Source organism: Bidens hawaiensis, unplaced genomic scaffold (genome assembly GCF_021521415.1).
Source record: "Bidens hawaiensis isolate Kalapana, Puna unplaced genomic scaffold, B.hawaiensis_p1.1 tig00021988_1, whole genome shotgun sequence".
Taxonomy (NCBI): Eukaryota; Viridiplantae; Streptophyta; class Magnoliopsida; order Asterales; family Asteraceae; genus Bidens; species Bidens hawaiensis.
In genome coordinates this window covers 209,728-222,490 of record NW_027493402.1, presented here as the reverse complement: position 1 = coordinate 222,490, position 12,763 = coordinate 209,728, and the positions used below count along the sequence as shown (strand labels likewise).

The following is a 12,763-nucleotide window of genomic DNA, read 5'->3' as shown; positions in this document are numbered from 1 at the left end:
CATGTAATTACATGCTATTTAAGATCCCATTAAATCCGCTTTGAAAGATTTCCTTCTCTTGCCAAACATGTCGTCTTTGGACCCGAGTGGATGCAAGAAAAGGAAGAGAGTAGAGAGAGTTTTCAAGTTCAAGGCTTTCGGTGAACAGGGGCACCCGATAGAGAGTTGTGGCACATTCCGAAACAATGTGAAGGCTCTTCTAGAATATGGAAATATAGAAATGGCATTCGTGAATGGAATGACATTTTGGTCGTTTCAACTAGAAGTCCATCACCATCCTCCTTCAAATGTCTTGTTATTTGTTGTTGAAGAGCCAATTGAGGGGTCATTAAATCGCCATTGCAAGCATTGTATATATGTTGGTAAATCTTCTTCTTTGCCAAATCATAACTCCTATGAATTTTCCATTTTTTTTTAATTTTTTCAAAGTAGGAAGAAAAGAAGATAGCAAATGGTTGGGAGAGAGATTTTTTTTGGGGTTATAAGACATAACTAGTTTGAATTTTCTAGGGTCCGCTAGCTATTTCGAATGGAAAATCTTGAATAGTTGTCATCAAACAAATACATTTTTTAATTTAATGTCACAACTTTTTTACGTGGATTTGTCATTTTAAATGGTAATGCTAGAAAATTCCAACTAAATCTGTCATTTGTAATGACGGAACACTTCCGAAACTTTCTGCCATGCCATCAGAATATAGTTGACAACATCAATCTGGACAAATTTTAGGATAAGCCATTTCAAATGGCGGATTACCTAGAACCAAAAACAAAATATGTCTCTCATAGACACACCATTTGGTCTCTTCTTTTCTTCCTATTCTGAAAAAAAGTTTGAATTTTCCATAATGTGTTCTTTCTATGCAATTATGCAAGCGATTAACCGTTGATTTTGGCACCATGATAGCACAGGATGGGGAGACCATATGATATGCAATAAGAAGTATCATTTTCTTGTGCCATCTAAGGATACTATGGCAGCTTTTTTGAGCTATGAAGGAAACCACAGCAGTATAGTAATGGGTAAGTTAAATTTTGTGGAATTAAATGGGCATACAATGCATGGTGTGTTTCACTCTAATGGATTTGGGCATTTGCTATGTGTCAATGGGTCGGAGATGGGTTCGGACTTGGCTGGGCACCGCGTCATGGAATTCTGGAACCGTCTATGTATCTGCTTGCAAGCCAGGTTAGGTCTAAACCCTAAGTTGTAGCTACAATATCGTTCACTATAGATATGGATGAATTTTATCTATGCTTACTTGATAACGTGATTGATTTTTGTTACAACAATCTTTACATGCAATTGATATTTATGAAGTCATTAAACTAGCACTTCATCGTATATACATTGTAGCCAAGAAAATTCGGTATGCTAAAAATTTATATTAGAATTTGTAATTTTGAAAAAAAGTTTGTTTTTTAACCTATAATGCTGAGTTAAAATAATACAAGCTTTTCATTATCATTATATGCAATGTTTTAAAAACCGGTATGTAGGCTAGTTATAATGGATTTCAGTAAGGCAACCGTTATTTAGAGCTCAATATTTTAGGCGGTTTGCTTTCCATCACCTATCATACCCAATAGAATGGTGACACCTCACCCCAACCAAATCCATCACTAGTGATGGAATTTAGTAGGGGTGGTGGTGTGGTGTGATAAGATTTTTGTTTTTGTTTTGTTTTTTTTACAACCTAAAAAATAAAAACAATATTTTACTAGAACATATTACAACTTAAAATTTAGAATTAAAAAAATAAAAGTTACAATAACGTCTACTCGTCGTCTGAATCCGGAAATTCCAAACCTAAATAACCTATAAGTTCAACTAGATCCCATCTCAATCGATGGTGAATATTGTCATCCCGCAAGTCTAATTGCACATCCTCAGGAACGGGAACTTGAGTAGGAGGATCCGGTACCCGATCTGGAGAAATTGCACATCCATCTTCTTTTATTAACATATTGTGTAATATGATGCATGCATATACGTAGCTAGAGATCGTGGGTTTTTTCATTGCACGAACCGGTTGACTGAGTATGCATCATCTACCCTTTAAGACACTGAAAGCTCTCTCGACATCTTTTCTTGCCGATTCTTGCAACTTCTTGAACGCTTTTTCATTGTCGTCGACAGGAAACGAAAATGCTTTCACAAAAACAGACCATTGAGGGTAGATACCATCGACAAGATAGTAGCCACGTCTGTAATATCTCCCGTTGACAAAATACGGACAGAAAGGTGCGGTACCATCTGTTACGCTCTGAAACAACGTGATGTGTATAGAACAATGATGTCGTTGTTTGAGCCGGGAAAACCAAAATAAGAATGCCAAATCCATAAATCTTTTGACGCAACCGCTTCAAGTGAGATGGTCGGTCATTTGATATCACCCCCAACATACGCTCCTCGAAAATCTCGTGGACAATTCCTCCATTCGATATGTGTACAATTGATGCTACCGAGCATCCCTGGAAAATGCCATCTAGCCTCATGCGCGGCGTAAAGACGTGTAATGTCGTGTCTTGTTGGTTTTCGTAGAAACTCTTTGGCATACAATTTAATAATCACGTTACAAAAGAATTTTAGACATTCACATGAAGTTCTCTCAGACATTTGTAAGTATTCATCGAATTGGTCGGGTGGGTTACCTGTCGCTAATTGAAGAATAGCGGATGTGCATTTTTAAAACGCCGTAAAACTTCTTTTGCCCCTCGTGTCGTAAGATTCTTGAAATCATTCTTCGCTTGCTTAGACGTCGGCTACAATCTTTAAAAATAAAGATTTCGGCAAACAAAAGCGTTCCCTAAACGTCTCGTCATTGTATTTCGGCTCCTCCACAAAATAGTCATTCATTAGCACTTCGTGGGCATGTATACGATCACGATCCACCATTTTTTTCTTTGGACGGCTCGGGCCATCAAGTTCGTTATATAATAACGGGAACCACTTGACAATGTCATCGTCCGAAGAGGAAGAGCTATCGGTGTCTAAGGGAACCAAGTTGTTCAGAAATTCCATATTTTTTTGTTTTGAATGAAGTGGAAAATTGAGAGTGTTTTGAGTTGGATTTGATTTTGAGTTGGATTGAAATGGTTGTTTATTTATAATGTTTAATTTTTTTTATTTAAATCACCCCCCCCCCAACGGTCAAACCCCCCAACAGTACAATTTCAAACGCATGATGACCATCATGCTAACCCATGAGAGGGCTGGCGGCGGTGTTTGCCAAGCCATCACGCGTGATGGCGGATTACCACGCTCCACCCCGAGTCAATTAGAATAACTTAAAAATTATGTGCGTGTGGATGCGTGTGTGTGAATGGTAAGTTTTATTATAAAATATTAAATTAACTTTTCCTAAAACAATTAATTCACACTGTTCAACTCTACTCCTAAATTTAGATTATTTTGTCCACCACGATACTTGAAAACTAATCAGTTTTCGATTGACACTAAGTTGTTACGAGAAAAAAATATAACAGATCTAAATCGTTTATTATTATTATTTTATCAACACTAAACACATTGTCCACCATCCACCGCCACCGTGTTTTCTTCATTTCATTCTCTCTAAACACATCAAAATCATCCCTTCGTACACCTCTGCCTTTTCTTCTATCCATTCATTCTTTCACCCCACTTTTTGCAACACTAGGTAACTACCACCACCCCTACATAACCTACACCATCACCGCCACCACTAATCCATCACTGTCCACCATCCACCGCCACCGCCACCACTGCCCTATCCTCCACATGACCACCACCACTTAACCACCAATGACACCACCACCATCGTGGACACCGCCACCTGACCATCACCACTACCACAACCACCGTCACCACCATTATCATCACCACCTACGTCACTACCGTCATACCACCATTATTGCCATGGCCACCACCACCGTGACCATTGTTTCCACCACCATCGTCGTTGCCGCCATTACCCGTTGTTGGTATATATTCTTAATTTGAGACAGTAGTAATTTTGTCATTTGTATCTTGTCGTATTTTCTTAACTACCAAATTGTATAAAATAATGATTCATTCCATTCTTATAGGTTAATCAAACTAGGCAATAAATTTTGTAATGATCTATTTCATTTTCTTATCCATTTTATTCCATCGTCATTTCATTACCCCATAACAAATAGACACTAAGGGTAATTCCATATACAGTTTGTTATGTATGAATACAAGTACCATCTTTCATTAATTAATAATTGAGAAGAGTAAATAAATAAATTTCATTTTACTTAATTAATACAATCTTTAGCACCAAATTTAGAAAAAAACACAAAAGGGCAAATCGATCCAGAAGAAGAATTTAGTTAATTTAGGAAAATTGGGTTTAAATAATCCTAACTATTAACCGTTGGCAAATAACATCCTCAAGAATTAGCTGATGACGGTCATAACTTTTAACCTATTTGTTCACATTGATCCACGACTAACGAAATGTCAATTCCGTTAGTCTGATGCTTATGTGACACGCACAAAAACTTGATTACCTGGCATAATACGTAGCAACCAGACATGATAGTAGTGGTGGTGGTGGTACTAGTGGTCGTTGTGGTGGTGCTACTGGTGTTCGTTGTGATGGTGTAGTGGTGGTGTGGTGGTAGTCATATTCGTCATGGTAGTAGTGTTGGCGATGGTCGTGATGGTAGCGGTATTGGTAGTGCTAGTAGTGGTAGTCATGGTAGTGGTGGTGGTGATGGTAGTGGTCCTCGTCATGATAGTTGTGGTAGTGGTGGGTCGTCGTTGTAGTAATGGTAGTAGGTGGTGATGATGGTGGTGACGAGTGGCAGTTGTAGTAGTAACAACAGAGTATTGTAGTAGTAGTCCCCAATCCCACCCTTCTTCATCGCCTACCCCTACATCTACCCCTATCATCCACCTCCGACCACCACCTCCAGACTACAACTACCACCACTTTCTTCTTCCTCTTTTTAGTGCCACGCACCACTACCAACCCATCACCGACTCTCTTCTTTCTCTATTTGATTAGTCAAATGAGTAGTGCTTGAGTGATAAATCAATGACTTTCTTTAGAGAAAATCGTCGATTCTATTCTCGTTCGTGATAAATGTCACGCACGAAGCATGGTTTGACCATAGTGAGCCTTTGGGCAGTGGGCTTCATTGAAATTGGTGGCGGGCCATGTTACTATCACTGTTTGCGTTCGTGGGTATTAGTGGTCTTTTGCCAATATAAATACCCGAGTGGCTAGACTTTATTGATAGTAAAGAAAAAAAGGAATTTATTTATCAAAAGGCTCTGTCATAGCAATATTGATGCACCCCTTTATTATAAGAGATGAGAGTTCAATTAGTATAATACTAGGTTAGTAACCTGTGTATTACACAGGCTGAAGAATAATATAATGTTAATAAAACATGTTTATATATTCAATACAAGTTATATGTGAAATCAAACATGAAGTATATGTCATAACATATAAAACAGTAATAATTATTTAAAAAAAAATCCATAATGCCAAACAATTTAGTACGGTCTAACAATTTCTTATAAATGAAATTATATATTACACTAAATATAATAGTGACGAAGGATTAAAACATAGATTGTTCATAAAGGAAAGAATTCAATGGAAAAAGTTTACATCGGGTTTAAAAGTACCGGTTGTTTCAACAAACTTGTTTTGAACCAAATATGAATAATGAATTTGACTTTTAAGTTATAAAATATTATCATATAAAATAAAGATCATAACTCTTTTTTACCCTCCCATTTTAACCCTAACTAATTTGATATTCTTTTAAAACAACTTGTTTTGACCCTAACTTACTTTACTCAAATAACACATTGATCTAAACTGGTTATGAACCAAATATGAACCCAGACTGCCTATTTAAATTAATATAAAACTAAGAATACATGAATAATGAATTATATTTTTTTGTTGGAAAATACTATGATTTAAAACAACACGACTCGACCCGAATTTATTCGAATCATAACCCTTTTTGACATGCATTTTTTGACCGAACAAATTTGATATTCTTTTAAAACAACCCGTTTCAACCCAAACACTTTCGGTTTATAACTTGTTTCGAGCCGAACTAATTTTACTAAAAAAACCATTGACTTGAACTAAATTATCTAATCCGTCCGTTTAATTAACATAAAAACTAATAAGACATGGATAATAAATTTATCTTTGATAATAATATAATTCTAAGAAAGTGAGCTAATTAATAAAAATTAAATTGTAATAAATGCATTAACTATTATATCATTTAACATCAAAATTTATTAAATTGAAGGAATGCTAACTAAAAAGTTTGTTAATTAGATGAAATATGTATAAATGAAAATTGATTAGTTGGCATATCATGTGGATGATATATTTAAAAGCCATGTGAATGTGTTGTTTTAATATATTAATCACATAATATTAGGTTAGTAGGTGTTGCTTTAAGTCGTTAGAAAAAAGAGAAGAATTTGATTAATGCCATTTCATTAATGATTGGAAATGTTAGAGTATTTCTAGTAGTTTCTCTATCTTTATCTCTATATACATTAAAAGCAATTAAATATTTTCTCTACTTTATTTAGATAATATTATTATTTTACTCTTGTCATAATCTTTTATCTCTTCTTCATTTACAATTATTTCTATAAATTTATTTATGATCGGTAACTTTCTTTTATCTCTCCCTAATTTATAACCACCTACAAATACTCTATACAAGATAGAGAACTCATTGGCATAAACATGAATGACCTGTCGTGAGTAGTTCGGTAATATTTATGTATGAGCATTCAATAGATGGTATTTTATTTCCAGAAAATCAATATATACTAGGCACATATAATATTTATGATACATAAAACAAGCAATGAGTTGGCAAAGCATGCACACACCTTCATACCGTATTAATTCTTTAGTGACTATGAAAGCACAATTTAAACATGGACAAAGGACAAGTATAAAGCAGCTTTTTATGTTTTTCCATTTTTAATAAAAATTAAAAAACTATTTCAAAACAAAAGCTCATAGTCACTAATACATTTCACCAACCATATCAAAATTACCGGTCTAAGAGCATTCTCATTTCATCCCCTATAATTATATGTGGAGAGTTTGCAAATTATAGGGCGAGGTTCTGAGTGATTGTGAGTGTAAATTATAGGGTGAAAAGAGAAATGTACTTTTTGTAAATTTGGGAAAACATTTGAGGAACATTGTTTGCCCCTATTTATTTTTTAATATTTGTTGGATTGATTGTGAGTAGAGGAGAGAGAAAACTGTAATGATAAAGGTATAAAAAATATTATTTAATTAAACATGAGAGAGAAATATAATGTTTTTTTGTGTAATCATAGAGATAGAGATAAGGAATGAAATGAGAATGCTCTAATACATTTCACCAACCTATCAAAATTATCAGTTATTTGCTAATTGTAAATTTGTAATCAATAGAGTGAATGGGTCAAGTTAAATTGAGTTCGGCTAAGCTTTACCTTGACTCGTTTAACTTATGAGGGATCGAGTTCAAGTTCAGTTTGTATGAAGTTTTATTTATGAATCTTGAGCTCTCTCATGAGTAGTTTTATAAGTTCGAGCCCACCTATTTATTATTTATTAAATATTTAAATATTTATAATTACAATATGTATCATCAACCAACTATATAATAATTTTGTATATTTATCATAAAATTATAGATAACAATTAATATGTTAATACACATTTTATTTATATAAAAAACTATGTAAATATCATACTCGTTTATGCTCCCGAGCTCCATAAGTGAAGCTCGAAATCATGTTCATTTACTAAAAGAGCTTGTTTTAGGTCTGGGCTCATTTAAGCACGACTCAAATTGAGCTTTTAATGAGTTGATCTTAGGTACGCCATGTGCGGCTTGTCTCGTTAAACTGGTTGTTTAGTTTCTATTAGTGACTAGTAAAATCAAGAAACGTAAAGTTGGTTTCTATTTATATATATATCATTAGTAAGTTTGGTGTGCAATAATGGTTGTATATTGTGCTTTGTTAATATATATTTTAATTTTTTTACCTTAAACCCTAGTATGCTTTTCACATATTACAACTTCGTCACAAAACACTCATTTTTATCTCTTATAATTTTCTACTTCAACTTTGGTTCCCTATGTTTTTCATCTTTTACAATTTTTTTAATGTCTCGGTCTTAATTTTGCGAATTAGCGCGTCGCAATGCGTGTGTGTGGTTCAACGTTTTTACGTCTACTTTTCTCGTTTAACGGCCCCGTCACAACAAGCGAATCCTAAGTCGACTTAGTTATTATTTTCATTGTTTTACATTTTGGTTTAATTTTTGTGTGTTAACACGCTACAACAAACGTGAGTTTAACACGTCGCAACGAGCATACATGGTTCAACATTTATACGTCTACTTTTGTTCGGTATTACACCCCCGCAGTAGCGCAGGGGTGTTAATACTAGATTTACAACATAATCCATGCAACTTTTTTAAACTTAACCTTCTGGTTTTGAAGTTTAGTCTTCATGTCATCTATGCATATGCATATTAGGCTTTGGCTAACCTGGTGCTAATCATCTAGTTCTTTGCAACAGGAAAGTTAGCTTGATTGATTTGGCAAAGCAGAAGAACATGGATTTGAGACTCCTTCATGGGGCAGCATATGGTCAATCATGGTTCGGTAATTGGGGTTACCAGTTTGGCCGAGGAAGCTTTGGTGTCACACGACAAATGTATCAAAAATCCCTTGAGGCCCTCCAGAATATACCTTTATGCATTCTTGCTCATCACATTGGCACTTCAAATATGGATATTCCAATCTTGTTTTCTAGATACCAAACACTTTCAACTCGTTCTTTGTTGACCCTTGGTGATCTACTCAGGTTCATGTTAGACCTCAAACACCGGCTTCCTAGAGAAAGTGCTTTGAATACATACAACCCGGGAATCTTGGTTGAAAATTCTTGTAGATGGTCCCCTAAACGTATTGAAATGGCCGCACGGGTTATTGTTGAATCACTTAAGAAAGCAAAAATCAGATGGGTTTCAAGGCAAGAAGTCAGGGATGCTGCCCGTGCGTATGTTGGTGACACGGGTTTGCTCGATTTTGTGCTTAAGTCGTTAGGGAATCATGTCGTCGGGAAGTATTTGGTTCGTCGGTGCTTGAATCCGGTAACCAAAGTTTTAGAGTACTGCTTAGAAGATATTTCAAACACTTTAACTAACCAAGAAGAGTTCGTTATAAATGATTCGAAGTTGAAAGCTCGGTATAAGATCTCTAGAGTTCAACTCATGAATGACATGTCTTACATATATAGGCACATCCTTAGAGGACAAACCAAAGAAATGGATAGAACTATAATGTCTTCCATTTCATTAGCATCAAGAATAGTCCTTGATACCAAGTACTTTATTAAAGATTATAGCGTGGAAATATTTTCAAAATATGAATTAGAAACTGGAGAACAATTGAAACTTTATTGCACCATAGCAATACAAGACAAGGGAGAAATGTATGGGCATGTAGAAGGTGAAAAGAAGTTAATTACCGCACCATACGAGACCATAATGTTAAGAAACAACACAACATTTGATGAGCTTATAGAAGAAGTGGAGAAAAACTTTAAGGAAATATATTGGGGGCTAAAGAGCTTTGTGTTTGGTTCAATAATGAACATAAATCCTAAAGGATCTGATCAGGTGTTTAGAGTTACCAAGTCTGGAAGCAAACTTGTGATTCAAGGTAAATTACTTGAGACGGGACCGAATCATGAAAGTATATACGAAAGTGGCTCACGACAAAGATTCTTTGTGGATTGTGGTTGTGGAGCTAAAGACGATGACGGTGAACGAATGGTGGCTTGTGATATTTGTGAAGTTTGGCAGCACACAAGGTGTTTGAACATTCCAAACAATGAAGAAATTCCAAATGTATATGTTTGCAGTCGATGCGAACAAGACATTCTAGTTTTACCAGCACTACCATAGTAAGAAACTAGCTTAGAAATCTTGCTTGATTCATATGTTATCAGTTATCTGTAACTAAGTTACTATGCTATTTTTCTTTTAATGCTCTCTTGCAAAAGTGGTGTCCTTAACTCCTTATTTAACCGTTGCGTTCGATAAGGTGAATAATCCAGTTCTAAAAGATCAATGAGTTGCTTACTTTCATGCTATCTGTTCCCAGTGTAGCACTTGTATTACTATTTCTTTTTGATTGATGAATTCATCATCTAGGCGATTGACACAATATGACGCGCATGGACCCTTTGAATTACCAAGGAGCTGAGGTGTCAAATACTTAAAACAAAATTAATGTCATTGAAGATGACTTTTAATGCAACTTATTTTGTTTTATTTTTCACTAACCCTTCAACTTTCTTTCTTTCCACTATAAAACCAAGGTGACACTTGTTTGTAATTAAACTAGAAAACTTTCAAAATTTTCAGAGGCATTGTATACTCTCAAAAAAACTCAACAACTCCAACAATCTTGAAGATGTCAGTGGTCTATTCCAGCAGTTCAACTGCTCTTTGATGCTGTATCGTGGATATAGACGTGTTATCAGTCGAGACAAAAAATCTGTTTTAAGAGAAATTGTGTCGAACATGGGCCTCGGCCTTTTGGTTCTACCCCTTTCTTTGTTTGTAATTCGTATTGTAATTTCCTTTTAAGTTATTTGGTTTTCCATTTGTGTTGTATTTTATAGATAAAACTGTGAACGATTTCCCGACAATAAAACCGTTAGTTACTTAAATCCAACCACTCTTAGTGTTGGAGTAAGAGTCGTAATGTTCGACGATGAATTAATTATTTGAACCCATTTTCTTTGAAAGTAGAGTACTGTTTAAGGGCATATCCCATTATTAATCAACTACATTAGTGATTTATTTTTCAATTATGGAAGATTGTCAAAAGCCTCTTGAACACGATAAACATTAATTCTAACAAGTGCAATACATGGAAACGATTATTGGACAACGAAGACAGTTTCTCGGTTAACTCAATTTCTTATGCAATATGCAGCTTTTGGGGAATCAAGAGTATGATTGGAATAATTTGGTGCCTATTAAGACGTCTTTAAGTGGTGAGTCGTATATGAAAGGATCAATCCCGACAAGTGTTGCTTGGCTAAAAGTTATATGTGCCTTCGAGTTTGTACTCTTTATGTGTTCACAAGATGAGTCAACAGATCATCTACTAGTGTCATGAGAAATCACTAATTTGTTATGGATTCTAATTGTCTAATGGTATAAAATCAACCATTAATCTTCTGTAACAAATACACTCAATATTCATAATTTTGTCTATGTGAGTAAGAAGAAAAAAGATAATCGGTGTCATATTAAGGATGGCATGTTCGTGCATATGGAAGCCACGGAACAATAGAATCTTCAACAACACAGAAGCAACATGTTATATTGGAAGACAGAAATTAGGCCATTTTTAGTTGGAAAATAGAGGAAATGATCCTACTATTACTTGGCACAAGTGGTGTAACTTTCTTTTTTCCTAACTTCACCATACTTGTAACTAGGGGTATAAACGAGCATATCTGAACCTGTGCTCCTTAAGGCTCGGGCTCAGCTCGTTGAAAAGAAAGATCGAGCTCGAGCTCACTTAGAGCTTTCTCTCTAAAGCTCGAGCTCGACTCGTGAGTGTTTTTTAAGTTCGAGCTTGACTCGTTTATTGTACATTAATTATTTATTTGTATATTATCACAGTCATTTACATATATATTTATAATTATAACTATAAATATTATATATATTACTTCATTATATCTTTATTATAACTTTATATATAATAATAGTTATTATATAGATATATTAAATTGAACTTACATAAATGAGTTTGTTTAGGCTCAGAAGCTAGCTCGAGCTCAACATGTGAAGCTCAAGCTCAAGCTGGTTTAAGGTCGGCTCGATTCAAGTTTTTTATGAGCCGGTCTCGAGCAACTCAGTTGCGGATCGGCTCGTTTACACCCCTGCTTGTAACTTCTCACAAAGCAAAAAAGGAATCTCGGCTGTTTCAGTCAATAGACAACATTCTCGACCTGTCAGCTTCTACCTTTAGCATCTTAGAAAAGAACATGGAAATCCATCAATTTTTTCCTAAGAAACAACCTGAAACAAACAAAATGTTGTACATTTCCCTTGTCCTCATATCTGTGTATGTGGATATTATGTATCCGGAGACAAGACATTCCTTGATTCCATGGGTTGATAGCTGATATACATATATCTGATGCTCTTGGAATTTTGTGGTTTGGATTAAGTGTGGTGGTGGAACATTTATCTCTTGACTCTTTCTAAAAGTATCACCTCTTTTCTGACTCTTAATTACCATCATTAATCCACTCATCATGGCCAATCACGTTTAAACTTTAAGTAATAATAATTGTACTTTGTTAAAATTTGAGGTAAATATAATTATTGAATTTTAAGGCCCTTTCTGTTGGAAACTTGAAATGTTGTATTTGGGCTAGTGTTTTGCTTAATGGGTTGCCCATAAGTTTGTTAGTGGGTCTCCATTGATGCTACTAAAAAGTCACTTATAGGTAGAGATGAAAAAAAAACCCGAACCCGAAACCGTACCCGAAATGAAAACCCGGAACTGGTATTTTAATACCCGGGTTTTTAATACCCGACCTTATCTGTAGGGTACGGATAGGGTATGCATTTTGGCACTAAAACCCGAACCCGAAACGGACCCGATTTATACCCGGTAATACCCGAAATCCCGAACCGGTTCCATA

At 35.1% G+C, this 12,763-nt stretch overlaps 1 protein-coding gene across 1 annotated transcript; it reads left to right on the top strand.

Annotated features, from left to right (window-relative positions):
- On the top strand, positions 1-9,992 carry LOC143564320 (PHD finger protein MALE STERILITY 1-like). Its single transcript, XM_077051630.1, has 3 exons — positions 1-362; positions 913-1,189; positions 8,600-9,992. Exons 1-3 carry the CDS (start codon positions 68-70, stop codon positions 9,990-9,992), a joined length of 1,965 nt encoding a protein of 654 aa, XP_076907745.1. The 5' UTR covers positions 1-67.
- The last annotated feature ends 2,771 nt before the right edge of the window (positions 9,993-12,763 follow it).